General features: G+C 45.6%; 1 protein-coding gene across 5 annotated transcripts; it reads left to right on the forward strand.

The window, feature by feature from the left end:
• Positions 1–16,963: 16,963 nt before the first annotated feature.
• On the forward strand, positions 16,964–24,307 carry LOC137376167 (centriole, cilia and spindle-associated protein-like). 5 transcript variants are annotated; one of them, XR_010976138.1, is made up of 6 exons: positions 17,008–17,388; positions 17,898–18,160; positions 20,732–20,782; positions 20,887–20,945; positions 21,050–21,175; positions 23,274–23,352. XR_010976138.1 is itself a non-coding variant. In XM_068044212.1 (5 exons), exons 1-4 carry the CDS (start codon positions 17,094–17,096, stop codon positions 20,902–20,904), a joined length of 627 nt encoding a protein of 208 aa, XP_067900313.1. In that variant the 5' UTR covers positions 17,008–17,093; the 3' UTR covers positions 20,905–20,945; positions 23,274–23,358. The 5 variants fall into 5 exon arrangements, 3 of the variants coding, with proteins under 3 accessions (XP_067900314.1, XP_067900313.1, XP_067900311.1); XR_010976139.1 differs by lacking the exon at positions 23,274–23,352 and adding an exon at positions 23,249–23,266; XM_068044212.1 differs by lacking the exon at positions 21,050–21,175 and having other exon boundaries at positions 23,274–23,358.
• The last annotated feature ends 725 nt before the right edge of the window (positions 24,308–25,032 follow it).

Below are 25,032 nucleotides of genomic sequence, written 5' to 3' on the forward strand. Positions count from 1 at the left end.
ACCTAAGAAAGCCTGTTTGTGTTGGTTTATTTGCCTTATAATTGGAAAGTGGTGAACAAGGATTCAAGGGAGAGCTAAAAAACACGGTATGTTTAAAATTAAACCCTGTTACGGTAAGACCAGGTGAAGGCTGAAAGGGAACCCCTAGACCTCTTTCTCACCTGGTCGTAACACCTTCCTTAGATATGGAGACCAAAACTGTGCACAGTACTCCAGGTGTGATCTAACCAAAGCCCTGTGCAAGCAATATAGACTCAGCTGCTCCTGTCAGTAGCACAGATAGTTGACCCTACCACAACTTAAAGATATGACAGGAAATGTGAGGTCTATGTTCTTGTTGGATGGTAAACACTTTTACAATTAAAAAAAACTTTCCACCGTATGATAATATCACAAATCTTGTCTCAAACACCATCAGAGTGTTCCAGAGCCAAAGGATATGATGATTGAAGGAGAGACCAGCAGTGTCTTCATACCAGGACTGGCTACAAAAAGGAAGAATATGAAGAAAAACAAAATTGCAGTGAGCCCAACTGAGAGTCCACAGAAAGAATTGTTTGACAGACTGCAAAATCACAGCACCACTGAGGTCACACTGGATGAGGGTAAGTGTGATCAAAGCAGAGCTTCACAGATTGAATAGGGAAAACTTTTATGCTGTTTATGACTATAGATAGATAAACATGAATTTAAAATGGGCTCTGGTTCGCTGTACATTTAAGAGTCTGCAATTTGGGGAACTAGTACGTGGAATTGTCCAGGGAATATGCAACGTTTCTGTGAAAGACAAGCTGTCTATTATAAAGCAGGTAAGTTTTCTGATGGACAAGTAAACCATGATCCAGTAGCTTTGTTCTACCTGCATTTCTCAATAGACAACAAAGAAATGGTTTCTAATTGCAACTGAGAATGAGATAAAATCTGCTATCCTGGAGTTCAGTTCTGAAATTAGAAATGGTTAATACCTTAATTATCCAGTGATTGAGAAGAATATGTCTGACTATTCAAATACGCTGGCTTCAGCATGAAATAAAAAATTTAAAGGATGTCGCAGGGCGCAGGTGTCGTTTTTGGTATCAGCTGGCAATCCTGTCGAACAGGAGCCCAAAGGCTAGCACTTATTTATTTTTGTAGGGCCAGGAGGAGCAGTGGTGCACAAAAACATCCTCAGCCCACCCCACACTTGACATGCTGCCCCCTTCTGAATATGGATTCTTTCCCCCTTCAACCTTTTCCAGCAAAAATGGAGCAAATCTCCCAAAAACCACAAGGGGGCAAAATTGTATAAGTCATGTTTTATTTTTGTAGTTACTTGCTGTGATTTTCTGCTTCAGTGTAATTATCTTACTTATAAAGATGATCATTAAGTTTTAGCTTGAATTCAATGATCTGACAGGTTAACATTTACCATTTCGAATGGGCAGGAGAGTGTGCTGGGTATCCCATGTGTTCTTCAGCGCTGAAGAACAGTTTTCCAGAGTAACTGTTAGCCCTGTGGAAGTGCTATCCATTTGTGGCATAAAGGTGCCTGTTGTAGTTCACAGAGGAATCAGCTTCTGTGCTCTGAATGCAAATTCGAAATGTTGCAAAAATGCCCTATTTATAACAGCAATATGATATTTTTATATTCTGGTGGAAATGTTCTTAATACAATAAGGAAATATACATCTTACTTTACTTTTTACACCCTTTTCTTGCTTCACAAAGTTAGTCTCACATCTACTTCAACTTCACCCAACCGCCAACATCCCCAGCCCCTGTCAAAGTGGAACAGTCCAGTTCATGGATTTCTCTAATCACCTTTATATAGTCATTTGATCATCAACCTGAAAAGCGCAGAAAGGGAGCATCCCTCTTCTTTGAAGAAGCTGAGATGCAGGGTGATTCCCATTGGGAAACCCATTGAAGACAGCAATGGAACTTTAGTGATGAAGAAAAGCAGCTGAGCATTTGTCAGTTCCCAGGGAAGCTGAAGAAGGCATCTTGGCCAACACGATGAGTCAGATAAAGCTGAGGTGATATGGTGGGGATTGATTTTAATTACAGCATGGAGAACTATATTGAACTCTTAACCTTTCTGAAATGGGACAACTGTAACTTTTTCTTGAATGGTTGGTGCACACTGTCACATCACTCTGGGACTGTTATAAGTTACAAACCAGCTAGAGATAATGCAAGATGCTATCAGTTATTACAAGACATCTGGGCCATTCTACTGTCTTACATGGGTATAGGAATATAGCGGCTATGTTACTGGACTAATCAGAGTGCGAGTTCAGGTTAATAAATCTGGAAATAGCTGGTATTAGTAAAAATGACAGAAAAACTGACAGATTGTCATAAAATCCTCACTAGTTCACTAATGTCCTTTAGGTAAGGAAACCTGCTGTCCTTACCCGGTTTGGTCTGCACGTGACTCAGACTCACACCAATGGTTGATTTTTAACTGCCCATAGTGGCCTAGACAGCCACTCAAACAACTAGTCAAGGGAACTAGGAATGGGCAATAAGTGCCAGCCGTACCAGTGATCCTGAAAATGAATAATTAACATGAATGGGCTGCTATTGTTCACCTGTGCTCAGGTATTGCTCCCCTGGGATCAGTCTGTGCCGCAGGCTACCAGAGCATCAGTGGGTGACTAGTGCTCAGGTCTCTGTTACTTAGGGTAGAATTTTGTCCAGCCGTTTGAAGTGGGAATGATGGCGTGAGGGGATGGAGAATCGCGTCTGATGCGTCTGAGGGAAATTCGGTGTCCTGACGTCAGTTCTGGATTTAGTCAGCAGCGGGAAAGCACCACAGCATCATTGTCACCCGGATGTGACAGGAATGTATTTTAAACTGCTGAGCAGTTAATTTCAATGCATTTGCATTTAATTAATTGTAATATAATGGGGGGCTTGGGATTAAGTGGAGTTGGTGGCACTCACATGCCTTTGGGCTGATGACCAGTGAAAGCTGGCAGCAACGAAGCAAGGCTTCATTCTCACGATGGATAGGCAGCCATATACAGCATGGCATAGTGGGAGGGGGGTTGTGGAGGCCATTTGCAGATGGCAGTGCTGTGTGCTCTGCAACGGGTGGGGTCGGGGGCTCTGCAAGGGGCGGGTCAGGGTGTTGGAGGCTCTGCAAGGGGCGGGGTCAGGGTGTTGGAGGCTCTGCAAGGGGTGGGGTCAGGGTGTTGGAGGCTCTGCAAGGGGCGGGGTCAGGGTGTTGGAGGCTCTGCAAGGGGCGGGGTCAGAGTGTTGGAGGCTCTGCAAGGGGCGGGGTCAGAGTGTTGGAGGCTCTGCAAGGGGTGGGGTCAGGGTGTTGGAGGCTCTGCAAGGGGTGGGGTCAGGGTGTTGGAGGCTCTGCAAGGGGCGGGGTCAGAGTGTTGGAGGCTCTGCAAGGGGTGGGGTCAGGGTGTTGGAGGCTCTGCAAGGGGTGGGGTCAGGGTGTTGGAGGCTCTGCAAGGGGCGGGGTCAGGGTGTTGGAGGCTCTGCAAGGGGGCCTTTGGGTTTGGGTGGCTGTATTGGGTGAATAAACTTTTGGATGAGATGTTTGGTTGCCAATACTGCTGGATGAAAGGGTTGGCCATCAGCAAGGGTGGGCAATGAGGGCCATCAGGGATTCTGCCAGGAGAAGTGACAAAGGCACAGCTGCCAAGGCAGATTTGTCTCTACACTGACAGCACTCTGGAGGCCCACTGATCACCTGGCATGAGTCTCATACACCCTGGCCGGAATTTTACGCCACGCCAGCGAGCCGGATGGTGGCATAAAATTGAACGGGAGGCTCTGGGAGGCCTTCCCGGCCTGCTCTTACCCCACTTTACGTAGGGCGGTTGGAGGCGAAAAACGAGCCGCCCGCCCCAGGCCAATCAAGGCCCTTAAGTGGCCTGACAATTGGGCGTAGGGTGCCCGATTGAGGGTCGCCCCCCCCTTCCCCAACCACCCCCAGGACCCGAGACACCCCACCTTCCCTCCAAACAACCACTCTTGCCTCGCTGGGGCCCGAACGATCTGCCCGGCAAGGCAACACAAACTTATGTTTGGTCCTGGCGCCATGTCCTTGGCTGGGATGCAGTCCCAGCTGTGGCCACTGCTCCCGGTGGTGCTATTGGGACTGAGAACTGCCGGCCCGATGATTGGTTGGCAGCTCAATGAGGTGGGACTTCCTCCCTCAAGCGGGTGGAAGTCCCGCCTCTGAACATTTAAAGCCCAGGGACCCGTAAAATGCGGGTCGGATCCCCGGGCTGGGAGGATGCAGGTTCGCCACCAACTTTTACGTCGGTGGCCAGCTCCCATCCACCCGGAGTAAAATCTAGTCCACTGTTTTTCTGAATCCCCGTGGCGTAATGCGGCACCACTGATGGAGGGAGGGACTAGAGGCAGCTGCGTCTGCCCGTGAAGCTCCACGAAGAGAGCAGCAGCAGCCAGCCATGCCAAGGGCCGACCTGTGCCAGAGAGTGTACCAGACTTTGATCAGCTTCCTCCAAATGTCTGAGTGGCATTGTCAGCGAAGACTACAGCTCTCCAGGCAGGCCATCATCGACTTACACACCCTGCTGCAGGATGAGTTGTGATCTATGGGATTTGGTGGTCACCCTATGCCAGTGGCCCTGAGGAACACCACAACACTGAACTGTTACATGTCAGCGTCATTCCAGGGATCCGCTGGGGACATGTGTGGAGTCTCCCAGGCAGCAGCCCACCGCTGCATCAAGGAGGTGACCATTTCCCTGATCAAGAGGGATGGCGACTATGCCAGGCACGGTCTAGTAGCGCACAGTCAGGCAGAGAGGGCAATCGGATTCGGGGCCATCGCTGGATTTCCCCGGGTGTAAGGACATAGAGTCATAGACAGATACAGCACTGAAACAGGCCCTTTGGCCCACTGAGTCTGTGCCAACCAACAACCACCCATTTATACTAACCCTACATTAATCCCATATTCCCTACCACATCCCCACCTTCCCTCAATTCTCCTACCACCTACCTACACTAGGGGCAATTTACAATAGCCAATTTACCTAGCAACCTGCAAGTCTTTGGTTGTGGGAGGAAACCGGAGCACCCGGCGGAAACCCACGCAGGGAGAACTTGCAAACTCCGCACAGGCAGTACCCAAAACCGAACCCAGGTCGCTGGAGCTGTGAGGCTGCAGTGCTAACCACTGCGCCACTGTGCCGCCCCTAGGTGTGATAGATTGCACACGTGGCCGTCAAGTCTCCAATGGAGCAGCCTGCCGCCTTCATCAACAGGCAGGGCTTCCATTCCAACAACATTCAACTGGTCTGCGACCACCGAATGCATTTCCTGCAGGTGTGTGCCCGTTTCCCGGGAAGCAGCCACGAGGCCTACATTCTTTGACAGTCCCAGTGAAACAGCTTTTCAAGCTCCCCGCTCGCCTTCAGGGATGGATTCTCGGGGACAAGGGCTACCCATTGAAGACATGGCTACTCATGCCTGTGAGGAACCCTCGCAATGCAGCATAGGAGAGGTACAACACTTGCCACAGCTCCACCCGAGCAACCATCGAGCAGGTCATGGATGTAAATGATCTAGATCCAATTACCATTACTGAGACATGGTTACAAGGAGATCAAGGTTGGGAAATGAATATTCCAGAGTACACAATATTTCGGACAGACAGACAGAATGGCAAAGGAGGAGGGGTAGCCCTGACAGTAAAGGATGGCATAAGGACATTAATAAGAAGGGATTCGACCTCAGAAGATCATGAAGTAGAATCAGTTTGGGTGGAAATTAGGAATAGCAGGAGTCAGAAAACACTGGTGAGAGTAGTTTACAGGCCCTCGAACAGTAGTTATATTATTGAACAGAACATTAAGTGGGAAATTATTGTAGCATGTAAAAAAGGTATTGTATTAATTGTGGGGGACTTTAATCTGCATATAGACTGGGACAATCAAATTGGCAACAGTGGTCGAGTAGATGAATTTGTAGAATGCTTTTGTGACAGTTTCTTGGGGCAATATGTTGTAGAGGGTGGCAAATGTAACCCCACTATTTAAAAAAGGAGGGAGAGAATAACAGGGAATTATAGACCAGTTAGCCTTACATCAGTAGTGGGGGAAAATGCTAGAGTCTATTATAAAGGATGTAATAGCAGAACACCATAAAAGCATAGACGGTAATGGGCAAAGTCAGCATGGGTTTACGAAAGGCAAGTCATGCTTAACAAATCAACTGGAGTTTTTTTGAGGATGTAACTAGTAAAATAAATATGGAAGAACCAATGGATGTGGTGTTTTTGGATTTTCAGTAGGCTTTTGATAAGGTTCCACACAAGAGGTTCGTGTGCAAAATTAAAACACATGGGATTGGGGGTAATATACTGGCAGGGATTGAGAATTAGTTGACAGACAGGATACAGAGAGTAGGAATAAACAGGTCTTTTTCCGGGTGGCAGGCAGTGACTAGTGGGGTATCACAGGGATCAGTGCTTGGGCCCCAGCTATTCACAAGATATATTAATGACTTGGGTGAGGGAACTAAATGTAACATTTCCAAGTTTGCAGATGACACAAAGCTGGGGGAGAATGTGAGCTGTGAGGAGGATGCAAAGAGGCTCCAATGTGATTTGGACAAGTCATGCAAGTGGCAAATGCATGGCAGATGCAGTACAACGTGGATAAATGTGAGGTTATCCACTTTGGTTGTAAAAACAGAAAGACAGATTATTATCTGAATGGTGATAGATTGGGAAAGGGGGAGATGCAACGAGACCTGGGTGTCCTTGTACACCAGTCACTTGAAAGCAAGCAATCAGGAAGGTGAATGGTATGCTGGCCTTTGTTGCAAGAGGATTTGAGTACAGGAGCAAGGATGTCTTACTGTAGTTATATAGGGCCTTGATGAGACCACATCTGGAGTATTGTGTGCACTTTTGGTCTCCTTATCTAAGGAAGGATGTTCTTGCCATGGAGGGAGTGCAAAGAAGATTTACTAGGCTGATTCCTGGGATTGCAGGATTGACGTATGAGGAGGGATTGGGTCGACTAGGCCTATATTCAATAGAGTTTAGAAGAATGAGTGGGGATCTCATAGAAACCTATAAAATTCTAACAGGACTAGACAGGCTAGATGCAGGGAGGATGTTCCCGATGGCTGGGGAGTCCAGAACCAGGGGTCACAGTCTCAGGATACGGGGTATGCCATTTAGAACCAAAATGAGGAGAAATTTCTTCACTCAGAGGGTGGTGAACCTGTGGAATTCTCTACCGCAGAAGGCAGTGGAGGCCAAGTCGTTGAGTATTTTCAAGAAGGAGATATATATATTTCTTAATACCAAAGGGATCAAGGGATATGGGGAGAAAGCGGGAACAGGGTACTGAATTAGATGATCAGCCATAATCTTGTTTGAATGGCGGAGCAGGCCCGAAGGGCCGAATGGCCTACTCCTGCTCCTATTTTCTATGTTTCTAGAACCGACTAGGGATAAAGCTATCTTAAGATATTGCATTGTGTAAGGAAGCAGGGTTAATAAACAATGTCATAGTAAAAAATCCACTGGGAAATAGTGATCATAATACCACTGAATTTCATGTTACGTTTGAAAGTGAGACATTTCAATCACAAACAAGAATCTTAAACTTAAAACAAAACCAATTACGAAGATATGAGGGGAGAATTGGCTAAGGTTAATTGAGTAAATAGATTGGAAGACATGGCGGTAAATGAACAGTGGGAAACATTTAAAGAAACAGTTCAAAGGGTTCAATAAAAGTACATTCTGTTCAAAAACAAAAACTCGTCCAGAAAGACCCATCTGTGGCTCACTCAGTAAGTTAAGGAGAGTATTAGACTAAAAGAAGAAGCTTACAATATTGCAAAAAATAGTAGCAAGTCTGAGGATTGGGAGTGTTTTAGAAACCAGCAAATGGCCACCAAAAAGTTGATAAAAAGGGAAAAAATAGAGAGTAAACTAGCCAGCAATATAAAAACAGATTGTAAGAGCTTTTATAAGTACATAAAAAGGAAGAGAGTAGCTAAAGTAGACGTTGGTCCCTTAGAAGCAGAGACAGGAGAAATTATCATGGGGAATGAGGAAATAGCAGAGGCAATGAACAAATATTTTGTGTCAGTCTTCACAGTGGAAGACACAAGTTCCATACCAGAAATAGTCAGTAACCTAGAGGCTAAAAATAGTGAGGAAAGTAAGGATATTGATATCAGTCAAGAAAAGGTATTGGAGAATCTTCAGGGACTAAAATATGACAAGTCCCCAGGATCAGATGGCCGACATCCTAGGGTTCTAAAAGAAATAGCTGCAGAGATAGTGGATGTGCTGGCTATGATTTTCCAGAATTCCTTAGATTCAGGATTGGTCCCATCAGATTGGAAGTTGGCAAATGTTACGCTGCTTTTCAAGAAAGGAGGTAGAGAGAAAACAGGGAACTACATGCCAGTTAGCCTAACATCAGTCGTTGAGAAGATGCTGGAAACTATTATTAAGGAAGTCTTAACATTGCACTTGGAAAAGCATAGTATGATTAGAACAAGTTAGCATGGTTTTACTGAAGGGAGATACTGTCTGACAAATTTATTCGTGATTTTTAAGGATGTAACTAGTAGAGTAGATAAAGGGGAACCAGTAGATCTAGTATACCTGGATTTTCAAAGGGCATTTGATGAGATGCCACATAAAAGATTAATAGGCAAGACAAGGGTTCATGGTGTTGGGGGTAATATATTAGCGTGGATAAAGGATTGGTTAACAGACAGGAAGCAGAGAGTGGGCGTAAATGGGACACTTTTCAAGTTGGCAGGCAGTGAATAGTGGGGTGCCGCAAGGATCAGTGCTGGGGCCTCAGCTATTTACACTCTATATCAATGGCTTGGATGAAGAGACAGAGAGTAATTTGTTAAATTTGCTGAAGATACAAAACTCGGTGGAAAGGTAAGCTGCGGGGAGGATGTTGAGAGGCTGCAAAGAGATATAGACAGGTTAAGTGAGTGGGCAAAAAGATGGCAAATGGAGTATAATGTAGGGAAGTGTGAAGTTGTTCACTTTGGTTGTAAAATTAGAAAAGCAGACTATTTTTTAAAAAGTGTGAAACTGATAAGTGTTGATGTTCAGAGAGACTTGCGGGTACTCGTACAAGGAATGCACAAAGTTAACATGCAGAGGCAGCTGGCTATTAGGAAGGCAAATGGCATGTTGGCCTTTATTGCAAGGGGATTGGAGTACAGAAATAAAGAAGTCTTACTAAAATTGTACAGGGCTTTGGTGAGACTGCACCTGCAATACTGTCTGCAGTTTTGGTCTCCACATTTAAGAAAGAATATACTTGCACTGGAGGCGGTGCAGCGAAGATTTACTAAATTGATCCCTGGGATGAGGGGGTTGTCCTATGATGAGAGGCTGAGTAAATTGGGCCTATATTCTCTAGAGTTTAGAAGAATGAGAGGCGATCTAATTAAGTCATACAAGATTCTGAAAGGGCTTGATATGGTAGAAGCTGAGAGATTGTTCCCACTGGTCAGGGAATCTAGAACACGGGAACACAGTCTCAGGATAAGGGGCCAATCATTTAGGACTGAGATGAGGAGAAATTACTTCACTCAAAGGGTTGTAAATATTTGGAATTCTCTATCACAGAGAGTTGTGGATGCTCCATCACTGAATACATTTAAGAGTGGGATAGATTGATTTTTGGTCTTGCAGGGAATCAAGGGATGTGGGGAGTGGACAGGAAAGTGGAATTGTAGCCCAAGATCAGCCATGATCGTATTGAATGGCGGAGCAGGCTCGATGGGCTATATGGTCTACTTCTGCTCCTATTTCTTGTGTGCCTGGGCTGCAGAAGTTGAGATTCTGTTGCCTAGATTGATCTGGTGGAGCCCTGCAGTTTGTCCCAGCGACGGTCTCGCCTATTGTGGTGATCTGCTGTGCTCTGCACAATCTAGCACTGCAGAGGCGGGAGGCCTTGCATGACCATGAGATTCATGAGCGACACTCCTCCACTGAGGAGGATGTGCAGGAGGGAGATGAGCAGGCAGTGCAGGATGTTGAACCCCTTGCATCAGAGTCCAGGCACATTGAGTGATAGGCTAAGGAGGCAACAGACAAGCTCATAATTACCTGCTTCCAGCCCCTCTGATGTCCACTCACAGAGAAACTAATAAAGACTGACCTCAATGCATGTAGTCTGTACCTTCCATTGTTGTTCTGTGCCTCATGCCCAGCTGAAACATGCACTAGCGCCCATGGAAGATCATATTTAAATGAGGGCTATGCCTACATTGTCATTGCACTGAGGAGGAAGGGTGACATTAACAGCTCACAATTAAGGCATGATGGAATAATCACTTTTACACAATGAACGTTAATGGCTTGAATGAAAGAACTTTGTCTGAAGCTTCACACATCAGATATCAACACCCGTGAACCCTCAAGTGTGTCGAGGTGCTTTTCTTTATATATTTACAAGTGCTTCTATGAGGTGTGAAGCCATCGCTAGCAGCTGGGCTGGAGGCAGGCTGCTGACCACACTGCCCCTTGGCCTGTGATGACTTTGGCAGCCGTCCTCTCGCTGCCTAAGGCTTGGGAGGACTCCGGCTGCCTGAGTTCCCTGCACAGGTGCAGGACTCTCCTCAGGTTTCACAGCTACTGGAGATGTGCTCATTGGCAGAGGGGCTGAGGAGCTGCTGTCTGCACTTGGAGTGCCCTGAGGGGAGCCCCCCATGTGGAGGGAAACCTCTCCTCCTCCCTTTCAAGGCTCACTTGAACCTCCCTGCTGACTACAGAAGGACAAGGAGATGGAAAAGACTGCAGGAGTCTTGTCTTTCACCCACATTGCCACTGCTGCATTGAACTCATGGCCAAGGCGATGCTGTGCAAGTCTGCACGCACTTGTGGGATCACACTTGCCATGAGGTTCGCCAACCTCAATGGAAGAAGCCATGCGTTCATATGCCTAAGACATGGCAGCACTCATGGCATGGATAAGCTCCTCCAATCATGGCTGTGCATGAACTTGGGCATCTCCACCAGATCTTTCCATACCTCTCTCTGCAACTCCTGCATGCCATGTGCTGCCAGCACCAGAGGCTCGTCATCAGTCCGGGACTCAGCATGGGCTTGGCTAGCCACAATCCTCTGTCTGTCAGTGGCCTTGGCCAGGTGCCCAGGCACGTGTGCAGTACTCTCGCCAGCCCTGATTCGACAGCTGAGCGGAAACCCACCAAGATGAAAGTTTCTGTGCTGGGGGAAGGTGCAATATTGTCACGGGACGGTGCTTCCTCTGACTGCAGTTCCTCCTCAGGAGGTCGACATCTGACTCCTTTCTGGTTGATGTCACCCTGCATGAGAGAACACAAACATGTGTGCGCTAGGCTGTGCAGATCTCTTCATACCAACTATTTGTGATGTGGGTCTCCAGAAATGACCTGTACATTGTGGAAGCCAATTGTTAAGGTCACGTGGTGAGGGGTGTGGGTGGTCCCCACTGTTCAACTCCCACCTGACCGCAACAAGTGTTTTTGTTACTAGGGTTTTAACCTCTCTGTGTTTTATTTCTCGAATGAACAGACAGTGACAGATTTTCTTGTAGGTTTAAACAGAAGATTAAAAGATTTGTTGAGCAATATTAATTCCCAAAATGGTTGCAACCACACCCACACATGCATTCACTCACGGGTGCACACACACACACATTCACTTTTGTATATACACACATACAAGAATAGATAGAGAGGAAAGGGGGTAAGTGTTTGAAGTGAGGTAATTTTTCAGGGTTCATGGTAACCTGTTGAATCTTCTCGGAGGTCAATTTCTCTTTAAAGTTTCAGGCCTGGCTGATTTGTAGACTTCTCTGTTAGTTGAAATTTCTGTCCGGAGACAGGGGATCATTTCCAATTCTCTGCTGCATAGGTTGAAGCGTAGAACTCACAGCAGGGCACCTTTTTTTTGGCTTGCTGGATTTTCTCCCAGCTCTCAACAGGAGAGGCTTTGGTGATGTTTGTCTTGATTCTATCTCTTTCTAGAAACTACCTTTAAGATCAAAATGTCTCACAACTTGTCTTTGTTGGGAGACACAGATCTTCCTCCCTGTGGTGACCTACAATGGCCCAGGATGTGGCTACTTCACACCTTCCTTGTTTCAGAAGAACCCATTCAATTCAAAAATGTCTCTTGATGGGTTCAGGAAGGGTGTAATTGACACCTCTTAGCTTTGAATGTATCCGTTTGTTCTTGCCAGAAAGTAAGACAGTTTGAATATACAAGGCCAGGTCTTTAGACCTTCAGCAGCCATTTTTTCACTTTTTGCCCACTTTTTAAAAGAAAAGTCCATTTATTATAACTCTTCAATTTGAGTTCTTGCATTGTCAATCGCTGCACTTCACGTGATCGTAACACAGTCCTCACTCTCTTGTTCAGAAACTCCAGTTGCTCCATCTGATATGGCCGTGGCTGCCCTGTGTCCCTGCTTATTCTAATGCCTCTTCCTCGGCTGGGGTGAGAGGCTGAAGATCTGGAATGCCTCTGCCTGTTTGGGCTGTCTCCCTCCTGTTGTGGGCCTTCTTGTCCTGAATGTGGAAAGATGGAGATAGTCAGACATCACGTAAAGATCAATATGATATTGCTGCTAGTGTCAGCCCCTCGTCCCCTACTGGGCTTTCACATATAGGTCATGCTGTTGTCTACTTTCAGGGGAGTTAAGTGTGGGTGGTGAGATGTGAAAGAAGGTGTTTTGTGGCCAAAAAGCAGCCATGCATCTGTCAGGATGAGGAGATGCCTAACCCCCTCTGTCATCACTGTCGTAGTGCCTCCCTCCTCATGTCCTGCTTGCTCCTGCATAGCCACTTGCAATCATTAAAAAGGAGAGGCTATGGAGCACTCACCTTGGCAGAACGGAGGTCATTGACCCTCTTGCTGCACTGTACCCATGTCCAGAGGGGTGACCCCATGGCTGCTGACCTCCTTAGCAATCTCCATCCAGGCTTGCTTGGTCAGGCAGAAGGACCTCTTCTTGCCATTATTGGGATAAAGGACCTCCTGCCTTTCCCTTGCAGCCTGGAGGAGAATCTGGAGGGAGACATCACTAAACTATGGGGCCACCCTGTGTCTTGGTTCTGCCATTCTGCGGGGTCTGCCCTGAGGCATTGGGCAGGATCCAGAGACAATGCAAAAAGGGTCACCGTTTTGAGCAGCGAGCAGCAAATGCATGCAAGGAAGCAATGAAAACAGGGTTGGCAAGGCTTTAAATATGGCGCCAGCACCTCCTCTGGAGTCATCTATCGCTGTATTCAGCATCTCGCCTCTTGCCCCCGCTGCGTGATTGGGGGGGTTCCCGTGTATTGATTATGCAAAATGGCTGCCTGCTGCATAATTACGGTGGGGCAGCCGCCCATGTGACAAATGGGAACGGTGTCCATTTCCGGGCGGCAGGCTCACTGAATTCAGCCCTTGGAATGCAGTAACTGATTTCCCTCTTGTTCCTGGCTCCTCCCCATGATCAGCAGCTCATTGTGGGGGAAATCGCTAAACTCTGTGGCACCCTAAAACTCACAAAGTGATTAAAGCACCTTTTACTTTGGCTTTTGCAGGTTGCAGAAAGAAGAAAAATAAAAAATTCTTCAGGTAAATGCTGTCAATTCTTGTCTGATTTATGTTCCTGTGAAGCAACTTGGGATGTTTTACTAGGTTAAGTATTCTATATAAATGTAATAAAAACAGAAAGTGCTGGAAATACGCAGCAGGTCTGGCAGCATCTGTGGAGAGAGAAACAGAGTTAATGTTTTGAGTCGATGAGACCTATCCCGCTGAAAGGTCACAGACCTGAAACGTTAACTCTGTTTTTTCTTTCCACAGATGCTGTCAGACCTGCTGTGTATTTCCAGCACTTTCTGCTTCTATTTCAGATTTCCAACATCCGCAGTATTTTGCTTCTATATAAATGCAACTTGTTGTTGCTGTATCGTTTGATGTTTCTACAGTTAATTGCAGTTTGAGATTTAGTGACGGTGACTTTGAGCTGATGTACTGCCTAGTTCCAGACTGACCTTTACCTTTTCTTAATGTCATCCAGCAGGTTCTAATCAGCCTGAGTCGGTATAGTTCAATAAATTCACTGGAGGAAAATATCTCGACACCACGACACTTAACTCAGAGTGAGCAGCCCCACACTCACTCACTGTATAGCATGGAAATGCACTAATGTACTACTCCACTGGGTCACCTTGTAAACCTGTTGTGTGAAACATTCTGTACTTATTTAAAGAGATGTTTGTTCTTCTCAGGGAAAGCAGCCTCACAAATTATTGTTTTAAGAAGCTGACCAATTGTAAAAACCTTTGTTCAGATTTCCCTGTGTTTAGTAATTGGAGAATAAAAGCCTAATTTTGTGATTTCAAGGAGCCAGATGCGACTGGTGGAGGAGGGACCAATGACTGCTCTTATTGGACAGTAAAAGTTTGTCACTACAGCTTTGCAAATTAACTACATTTAAATGAGGTCAGCTTTCTGAAGTTTGACAGTGTGCGTGTTTTGTACTTGTGTCACTGAAAGCATTAATCTATTGTTATGGCCAGGCAAGGAGGGGTTACAAGGCTCCCCTCTTGTACATCCCCTTATTTGACTGCAACAGGGTTTATTCTTTTATTAAAACAGTGGATGTGCTTACTACCTCTGTGGGTGTTTTACCTTTTAACCTTTGCTGTGATCGTAAAAGAACCAATCGGCTAAGTTTTCTTGAGTTTAAACCAGAAAAAGGCGAGTTTATTATATTTTTTTATACTTAGCAATCTAAACCCGACCTAAATAATAAAATTACACTACACATTCACGCACACACTCACATGAGAATCACACACACAAACAGATTACAGATTGATGAGGAGTAGATTTGTGGTTGGTTTAGAGTCCAGACAAATAGAAATTAATACACAGTCTGTGGGGTTGGGTGATTCCACTGTCTTCTGGCTGAAGTTGTCTTCTTGCCTCTTTGGGTGGTAGAAGTGCATTTTGTGGCTAGACCACCTGGTTTAGGGTTTTCTTGGAGGCAGAATTGTAGGTGGCTTTCTTCCCCTGGTGTCTTTGTCTTGGATCTAGCAACTGGTAGCTAGGCTTTGTACTCCCCATCAGGCCTTCTGGAGAGAGATAGATATATATATATATATAGAGAGAGAGAGAGAGAGAGAGAGAGAGGTAGCCCTTCTGACTTCTGCCTGTTTGAGTCACTGGCTTGTCTGCCTTTTCCAAGGGAAATTCCCAGCTTTCACAGCAATGGACACATGGTCACATGACTGCCTCAGTGTATTCTCTGGAACCTTTTAATGAGATTCAAGTTTAGGAATTTCAGTCTCTCAGGCCACAGGATGTTAATGTCTACACCTGGAAGGGTTGGCCCTTTCAATGTTAATGTCCCAGGATGGCTTTGAATATTTTACTAATGAAAGCAATGGCTTGCTCTATCAATAGAGCAAGCCATTGTTTTGGGTACAGGCTCATCATACATCTGTCTCCTCTTTGGTGCCTTGGAATGTGCAAAGTGTTCAAATGCAAATTGCTGTGGCCATCTTGGCTGCCAGTGCTTTTTTAAAAAGTTAACTGTAGAATTCCAGCTCTTTTTGTTTCATTAAAAGTTTAATGTAGCTTTCCAATCAATGAATTAAAAAATCTTCCTTTGGCATAGCAGGTTTTCTTGATACTATATTATTAAAAGTCTGAACTCCAGTTCATGCCCGTTGCATCAAATTTTAAAAAGATGTCACTCCTGAAAGTACAACCCCAGAAAAATCAAACCTGAAAAATATCACATCTCAGGACATCAAATGTTCATTTGACAAAAATTACTGACTGACTTAAATAAGCAATTATCTATTAAACACCTGATTGGTTAAAAATAAATGAATCGCATGTAGTTTGACTCAGTTGGTAAGTACTACAGAGAAGGAAATATCTACAGCAACAACTGAATGATCAAGTAAAGTTTTAAACTACCAGTCATAAACTGTCAAGTAGCAGAAACCAACCAATCAAATCATTCAAAACAATTGTAAACTTGCACTGAGCGCCAGCTTTATTTTTCAGTTACCTGAAAATTTACCAACATGCTATTTATAACATAAGGAGACTCATAAGAATATTCAATCCGGAATAAAATGCTTACTCTTATTCAGAGTTGACTCAAGGAAACAAACCTTTGGAAATGTTTCTTGCTGAAGCTCATGCTTGTGTCAAAAACTTGGCGCTCACCTTGGAGGACTCGCTAGTTGTTAAGAGAATTGTTTCAATGGCAGGGGAGGGGGAATGGGGGTGAAGGGAGTGGGGGGTTGAGGAGATGGGGGTGAGGGCAGGGAAAGGGTTTTTTGAGGGATGGGGGTGAGGGCGGCCAAAGGGGTTTTTGAGGGATGGGGGTGAGGGCGGCCAAAGGGGTTTTTGAGGGATGGGGGTGAGGGCGGCCAAAGGGGTTTTTGGGGGATGGGGGTGAGGGCGGCCAAAGGGGTTTTTGAGGGATGGGGGTGAGGGCGGCGAAAGGGGTTTTTGAGGGATGGGGGTGAGGGCGGCCAAAGGGGTTTTTGAGGGATGGGGGTGAGGACGGCGAAAGGGGTTTTTGAGGGATGGGGGTGAGGGCGGCGAAAGGGGTTTTTGAGGGATGGGGGTGAGGGCGGCCAAAGGGGTTTTTGAGGGATGGGGGTGAGGGCGGCCAAAGGGGTTTTTGAGGGATGGGGGTGAGGGCGGCGAAAGGGGTTTTTGAGGGATGGGGGTGAGGACGGCGAAAGGGGTTTTTGAGGGATGGGGGTGAGGGCGGCGAAAGGGGTTTTTGAGGGATGGGGGTGAGGGCGGCCAAAGGGGTTTTTGAGGGATGGGGGTGAGGGCGGCGAAAGGGGTTTTTGAGGGATGGGGGTGAGGGCGGCCAAAGGGGTTTTTGGGGGTGAGTATCTCTCTTGTTCTGTGACGTCACAGTGGCTGGGGTTAAAGGTTGAGGGCGGGGCATTGGGGCGTTTCCGCTTCCGGTTCCAATGGCATCACTGGGCCTGCGGTGATTTGGAGCCGCGGGGCTGGTTTAGGGCCGAGCCGGGAGGGAGCCTCCTCTTCTGGTTTTCTCATCTATCGCAGGGCGGGCTCCCGGAGCCGGGGAAAGATGATGAGCAAGAGGATGAAGACCGAGTATATGAAGAAGTTTAAAGGGCCCAAGTGGGAGATTCACAGCGGCTGCTACAGCGACCTGGTGCAATACCGCAACATGAGGCGGCTGCTGGAACAGGCCCACATCCCCTGGGTATGGAGCGGCTGGGACTCGGACTCTGACTCGGGCTCCTCCACCCCGCGGGAGCGGTGTCCTGAGGCCCCGGAGCCCGTGGAAGCCGCCCCCCCACAGACTCAGACTCCGGTTGCAGCAGCCGATCGCCCCGAGGCCCAGATCCCAAATGCCGCAGGTAAACAACCACCCCCACCCCCCCCCCCCACCCCCACCCCCACCCCCCTGTCCGCTCCCCCCTTCCAAAAGACCTTCCAAAATGCATTACCTCACATTTGTCCGGATTAAATTCCATCTGCCATTTCTCCGCCCAAGTCTCCAACCGACCTATATCCTGCTGTATCTTCTGACAATCCTCATCACTGTCCGCAACTTCACCAACCTTTGAGTCGTCCGCAAACTTACTAATCAGACCAGCTGCATTTCCCTCCAAATCATTTATATATACTGCAAATAGCAAAGGTCCCAGCACTGATCCCTGCGGAACACCACTAGTCACATCCCTCCATTCAGAAAAGCACCCTTCCACTGCTACCCTCTGTCTTCTATGACCGAGCCAGTTCTGTATCCATCTTGCCAGCTCACCTCTGATCCCGTGTGACTTCACCTTTTGTACCAATCTGCCATGAGGGACCTTGTCCAAGGCTTTACTGAAGTTTTACACACTTTTGTTTTCTCTCTAAACAGGGAAGGAAATAATTGAGACAAATCAAAAAGACGAAGATGATCAACAGACAAAGGTTGTATTGTGTGCCCGGCCTGTTCTGGATTATTGTCGTGGAAAGAGTGCAAGTTTGGAAAAATCACAAAAAACCTCTCAATTGACAATACCACACACTGCCACAAAAGAAACCAAACCTCCGTTTGCGATGTTTGGTTGGGCAGAGAGGGAGGCGGAGGTGGGCTGTAAAAAGACATTCAATGTCGCTGCTTCTGCTTTGAGAGGACAGGTAAGAAACTGGAGAAATCAAAACCAAGTGCTGGAAATGCTCAGCGGGTCTGGCAGCATCTGTGGAGGGAGAAATAGTTAACGGTTTTGATCTGTGACCTTTCGAACGGAAAGGTTCAAGATGCAACAGGTTTTAAGCAAGTACAGAGGCAGCAAAGGGGAAGGTCTGTGATTCCTGCCTTCCACCCAGAAATGAAATGATGAAAGGGGTTGATGGTACAAGGCAAGAGGGGGTGTTAATGGAACAAGTAAAGAAACAAAAGATGGGCTGCTGTCTGGAAAATGGGAGCAAAGCTTATGATCTGAAATTGAACTCTTCTCTTTCAGATGAGATGTTAAACAGGGACCCAATCTGCCTGATCAGGTGTACTTAAAAGATCTCAATATTTGTATGTTTAATCCTGATGATCCACTGCCACTCACTGCTTTTATTGGGGATGGTATAGAATTTTAAATCCTTTTTTAGATTTTTTAAAAATTCTGTCATGGGATGTATGTGTTGCTGGCAGGCCAACATGTTGCCCATCCCTAATTGCCCTTGAACTGAATGGCTTGCTAGGCCATTTGAGAGGGCATTTAAGAGTCAACCACATTGCTGGGGGTCACATGTAAGCCAGACCAGGTAAGGATGGCAGATTTCCTTCCCTAAAGGACATTAGTGGACCACTGGTTTCACAGTTCAGTGGGGTTGAGTTTCAGCTAGGCTGTGCTCGGGGTTTTTTCAGTGCAATTTTGGCCTAAGCTGGAGAACCGTGTGCCGTTCTGGTCACTGCGCTATAAGAAAAGTGTCATTGCATTAGAGAGGGTACAGAGGAGATTTTTGAGGATGTTGCCAGGACTGGAGAATTTTAGTTATGAGGAAAGATTGGGGAGGCTCAGGTTAATTTATTTGGAATGCAGGCGGCTGAGGGGAAACCTAATGGGAGTGTATCAAATTGAGGTGTCTAGAGTGGATAGGAAGGCCTTAATCCCCTTGATTGAGGGGTTCATAACCAGGGGGTATAGATTTAGGGTCTGAAGTAGGAGATTTAGAGGGGATTCAAGGGGAAACTTTCCCACCCAGAGGGTGGTGGGATCTGGAACTCGCTATCTGAAAGGGTGGTGGAAGCAGAAACCCTCACATTTAAAAAGTATTTGGATTTGCACTTGAAGTGCTGTAACCTACAACGCTACGGGCAGACAGCTGGAAAGTAGGATTAGGCTGGATGGTTCCTTCTTGGCTGGTGCGGTGTGATGGGCTGAATGGCCACCTTCTGTGCTGTAAATTGCTGATTTGCCCAAAATAGTGGTAATGTTAGGACCTCAGTGAGACGGGTTAATGTTAAAGATGAACTCCCCAGACCACTTTAATGTACACAAGATTTCACATTTTAAAACTTACTATTACAACTAAACTAAAAATCCACATTAAACATTACTTTGTAACTAGCAATTATACTATATGGCAGAGAAAGATATTTCCCTTTAACTTATTAAAACACTTGAAAACTCCACACCACATTTATACATTCTTGATGAGCAAGGGGTGGAAGGTTATCGGGGGTAGGTGGAAATGCGGAGTAATCAGTTGAGCCATGGACTTATTGAATGGCGGAGCAGGCTCGAGGGGTCGAGTGGCCTCCTGCTCCTAATTTGTATGCTCGTATACGTTAGACAGTGTCCTCATTGAAGCAATATCTTTGCAGTTACAAGTACCAAACTCCTCCCAGTTGCAATGGGTTGGATACCCCAGTGCTTCTCAAAGTCAATGTCCTCTTCACTCACTTCTGAGCACTTTTTGACCTGGCCTTCTGTGAATAAGGCGATGTCTGGTGACCCCCTTTGATCTCTCTTCCACTGCAAACCTCAGCTCTTGAATTGTGTTTTGGTCTTGGCAGCCTTTTTCTGTCTGACTTTTGAAAGCATTTTTTTCTCTCTCTCCTGAGGCTGCCACTGCTGGTCTTTGTGTCTTCCGGTCTTTCTTATAGCCTTTATCTTCTGAAAGCCTGTTGAATTCATCCACAATCAAAAGTCAGTAGTTACTTGTCTTTTTCAATATGCAGAGTCCACAAGTCTGGCTACAGCAGAACCACCTGGGCCTTCCTTTGTTTCCAGGTGTTAAACATTTAAACTCTAGTTTGTACCTTTCGAGCTCCTGCTCCCTGTTTACGATTTAAAACTCTGGAAGAGTGAAACCCATGGTTTTTCAGGTGTTACAACCTTTCATTCTGCTTTCAAAAGGATCTTTCATCTGGGTTCCTTGTTTGCATGGTCACTAGGATCCCTGTCTTGTCTCCAAGTAAAGTTAGTGTGAGGTCACTTGTCTCCTCGAATCCTTGCACTACATTTAAAAACCAGTTTTAAAAAACATAATGGTACGACAATGTCCAGTGTTCATCACAGGTAACTAGTGTAAACGTTTGTGAATTTTAAGCGCAAATTAAGTCCAGTGTAAATACAGTTTCTGGGATCTTTTGTGCTGGTTTTGAAAAAAATCATCGCTTGAAGCTGGCCCTGGCCACAAAACTCACCACGACCCCTGAAATGAATTAATTGCAATTGGAAGTTTCTGCTAATTCTGCTCATTTTACAGGCCTTCAAGGAGACTCAGTATTCTGGTTCTTTTGGGCACAAGGACACTAAGGCATGTTTTAAAAGCTTTGAATATAATTTTTAAATTAAACTTACTGTACCCTAGTATAACTAGCAATTGTTTTTTTATTTTGTTTTTTGTACTTTGTTTTTCAGTTACCTAAAACCAGATAAATCTCAATGGGCGAGACGCTAATTTACTTGATAAATATCAGGTATACATCGATATAAGAGCTTAACTTGATGCCGTTTGATTAATACAGCTGAAAGTTCATCACAAAAAGCATTTTTAATCAAGTATTTCACGTGTGATATGCAGAGCAGTATGAGTGGAACTCTGGAGAATAGGAACAAAGAAAATTACAGCACAGGAACAGGCCCTTCGGCCCTCCAAGCCTGCGCCGATCCAGATCCTCTTTCTAAACCTGTCGCCTATTTTCTAAGGGTCTGTATCTCTTTGCTTCCTGCCCATTCATGTATCTGTCTAGATACATCTTAAAAGACGCTATCGTGCCCGCATCTACCACCTCCGCTGGCAACGTGTTCCAGGCACCCACCACCCTCTGCATAAAGAACTTTCCACTCATATCCCCCCTAAACTTTTCCCCTCTCACTTTGAACTTGTGACCCCTAGTAATTGAATCCCCCACTCTGGGGGAAAAAGCTTCTTGCTATCCACCCTGTCTATACCTCTCATGATTTTGTACAATTCAATCAGGTCCCCCCTCAACCTCCGTCTTTCTAATGAAAATAATCCTAATCTACTCAACCTCTCTTCATAGCTAGCGCCCTCCATTACCAGGCAACATCCTGGTGAACCTCCTCTGCACCCTCTCCAAAGCATCTACATCCTTTTGGTAATGTGGCGACCAGAACTGCACACAGTATTCCAAATGTGGCCGAGCCAAAGTCTTATACAACTGTAACTTGTACTCAATACCCCGTCCGATGAAGGAAAGCATGCCCTATGCCTTCTTGACCACTCTATTGACCTGCGTTGCCACCTTCAGGGAACAATGGACCTGAACACCCAAATCTCTCTGCACATCAATTTTCCCCAGCACTTTTCCATTTACTGTATAGTTCACTCTTGAATTGGATCTTCCAAAATGCATCACCTCGCATTTGCCCGGATTGAACTCCATCTGCCATTTCTCTGCCCAACTCTCCAATCTATCTATATTCTGCTGTATTCTCTGACAGTCATCTTCACTATCTGCTACTCCACCAATCTTAGTGTCGTCTGCAAACTTGCTAATCAGTCCACCTATACTTTCCTCCAAATCATTAATGTATATCAAAAACAACAGTGGTTCCAGCACAGATCCCTGTGGAACACCACTGGTCACACGTCTCCATTTTGAGAAACTCCCTTCCACTGCTACTCTCTGTCTCCTGTTGCCCAGCCAGTTCTTTATCCATCTAGCTAGTACACCCTGGACCCCATGCGACTTCACTTTCTCCATCAACCTACTATGGGGAACCTTATCAAACTCCTTACTGAAGTCCATGTATATGACATCTACAGCCCTTCCCTCATGAATCAACTTTGTCACTTCCTCAAAGAATTCTATTAAGTTGGTAAGACATGATCTTCCCTGCACAAAACCATGTTGCCTATCACTGATAAGCCCATTTTCTTCCAGATGGGAATAGATCCTATCCCTCAGTATCTTCTCCAGCAGCTTCCCTACCACTGACGTCAGGCTCACCGGTCTATAATTACCTGGATTATCTCTGCTACCCTTCTTAAACAAGGGGACAAGATTAGCAATTCTCCAGTCCTCCGGGACCTCACCCATGTTTAAGGATGCTGCAAAGATATCTGTTCAGGCCCCAGCTATTTCCTCTCTCGCTTCCCACAGTAACCTGGGATAGATCCCATCCGGACCTGGGGTCTTGTCCACCTTAATGCCTTTTAGAATACCCAACACTTCCTCCCTCCTTATGCCGACTTGACCTAGAGTAATCAAACATCTATCCCTAACGTCAACATCCGTCATGTCCCTCTCCTCGGTGAATACCGATGCAAAGTACTCGTTTAGAATCTCACCCATTTTCTCTGACTCCACGCATAATTTTCCTCCTTTGTCCTTGAGTGGGCTAATCCTTTCTCTAGTTACCTTCTTGCTCCTTATATATGAATAAAAGGCTTTGGGATTTTCCTTAACCCTGTTTGCTAAAGATATTTCATGACCCCTTTTAGCCCTCTTAATTCCTCGTTTCAGATTGGTCCTACATTCCCGATATTCTTCCAAAGCTTTGTCTTTCTTCAGCTGCCTGGACCTTATGTATGCTTCCTTTTTCCTCTTGGCTAGTTTCACAATTTCACCTGTCATCCATGGTTCCCTAATCTTGCCATTTCTATCCCTCATTTTCACAGGAACATGTCTTCCAAACAGGTGGAATTTGTGTTCGGATTGCTGATTGCACCCAAAGCGGAAAGTCATGGCCAGTGTCTGTTAAACCAGTTGTTGCTGATCTTGTTTAAATATAGACTACATGTTTTTTCCCACAGAATGAACTTACTTTCTCTCTGACAGATTTATGAATCTGCAGTACGTGCCCATGACAGACGTGAGGTGCAGCGAACAATGGCTCAGAGACGGCACTGGGGCAAAGTGCCACCCACCACCCACTCATCTGAACGGCAGTGTAAATCTTCCCCGGGACACAAACCACCTTCTGAGCACTTGCAAGTTCGAGTGATGAAACCTGTTGGGGCAGAGGATCCCTGGTTGTCTGAATACATGAGATGTTACTCAACGCGGTCCCTCTGAGTCCCAGCAGTTTGCTGTGTGATAGAGCTTGGGTTTAGTTTGTTTGTTCAGGTCTGTTGGGCTCAGTCGCTGGCCCTGACTTGAGTCTGTATTACAGGGGTTAATTCATGTGTAAAACCCACAATTAACAAACAGAATAATTGTTTTGCTGACTTGTAAAATAGACTGTGATGGTGTTGGTTTTCTGTCTTCAAACTGAGATGTGGCATTGACAACAGGACTAAAGAGTTCCCTCGTGTTAAACAGAAACCACTTCTGCAGTTGCCTTCCAAACTGATAGTGGTTGTCTCTTCTGATTATTCTGAGTTGTTAATGCATACAATGACGAAGAGTTTCATTAATATGTATACGATAAGCCCTGTTACTACAGATGGATTGCACTTGAATTTCTGTAAACTGTTACAAATTAAGCCATTTGTGCAAAGTATCAGCAATTTTTATATGTAGTTTTGTCAGTGATCTTTCCAACAATTTATTTAAATTTGTGTAATGAGTGCACTTCAGGGAATGGGCTGTTTTCTATAGGGATTCAGTTTTGTAATCTTTATATACTTTTTGAGGTTTTATCATTTCTGTAGATGATCTGTTCATTGCTGTGTGCAAATTGACTTACAATTACATTAGAACCGTCACTACTCTTCGAAAGTACTTCATTGATTTGTAAAGCACTTTGGGGCAACCTGAGGGAGTGAAATTGGCTTTTTTTAAAAGTAAGAACCCACTTGTTATAGAATGTATCTGTGCTTTTTCTCTCAAGTGCAATAGGTAAATCTGCTCAATAAATTTATTTATATATATATTTTTTTAAACAAAGGAGGGCTGCATTCTTGCTGGGATATCATTCATCTTCCTTTACACAAAATAATCAGCCCTGAGAAGTGGTGATCATGTGGTTGAAGATGTTCACAGAATTTAAGGAGTAAGAAATTAGCAAGCAGGACCTCAAAAGTAGTAATCTCCGGATTACTCCCAGGGCCACGTGCAAGTGAGTTCAGGAATAGAAGGATACGACAGATGAATGTGTGGCTGGAAAAATGGTGCAGGAGGGAGGGCTTCAGATTCCTGGGACATTGGGACCAGCTCTGGGGGAGATGGGACCTGTACAGGCTGAACAGGTTGCAACTAAACAGAGCCGGGACTGAGTTCCTTGTGGGACGTTTTGCTTGTGCTGTTGGGGAAGGTTTAAACTAGTTTGGCAGGGGGATGGGGACGTGAGGGTAGACTCAACTGGGACTAACTCAGAAATTAAAATGGAAGGCAGAAAATTAATGGATGGGTCTGGAAGACAGAGGAAATGAGGGTTAGAAATTTTTAAAAAGTTTGGCAGTGCTCAAGGGTGTCTTTTCAATGCAAGGAGTATAACAAATAAAGCAGATGAGCTGAGAACACATAAGACATGTAGCAGTATGATATAGCTATTAAAGAAATGGCTTAAGGAGGGACAGGAATGGCAGCTCAACGTTCCTGGTTACAGGGTTTTCAGATGTGATAGGGAAGGGGATAAGAAAGGAGGGGGAATGGC

Source organism: Heterodontus francisci, chromosome 13 (assembly GCF_036365525.1).
Source record: "Heterodontus francisci isolate sHetFra1 chromosome 13, sHetFra1.hap1, whole genome shotgun sequence".
Taxonomy (NCBI): Eukaryota; Metazoa; Chordata; class Chondrichthyes; order Heterodontiformes; family Heterodontidae; genus Heterodontus; species Heterodontus francisci.

Coding starts and splice junctions, on each gene's coding strand:
- LOC137376167 (XM_068044213.1), top strand. CDS start 17,094: ATGATGAGCAAGAGGATGAAGACCGAGTATATGAAGAAGTTTAAAGGG. Junction 18,161..20,731: donor CTTCTGCTTTGAGAGGACAG/GTAAGAAACTGG, acceptor CTCATTTTACAG/GCCTTCAAGGAGACTCAGTA. Junction 20,783..23,273: donor TTGGGCACAAGGACACTAAG/GCATGTTTTAAA, acceptor TCTCTCTGACAG/ATTTATGAATCTGCAGTACG.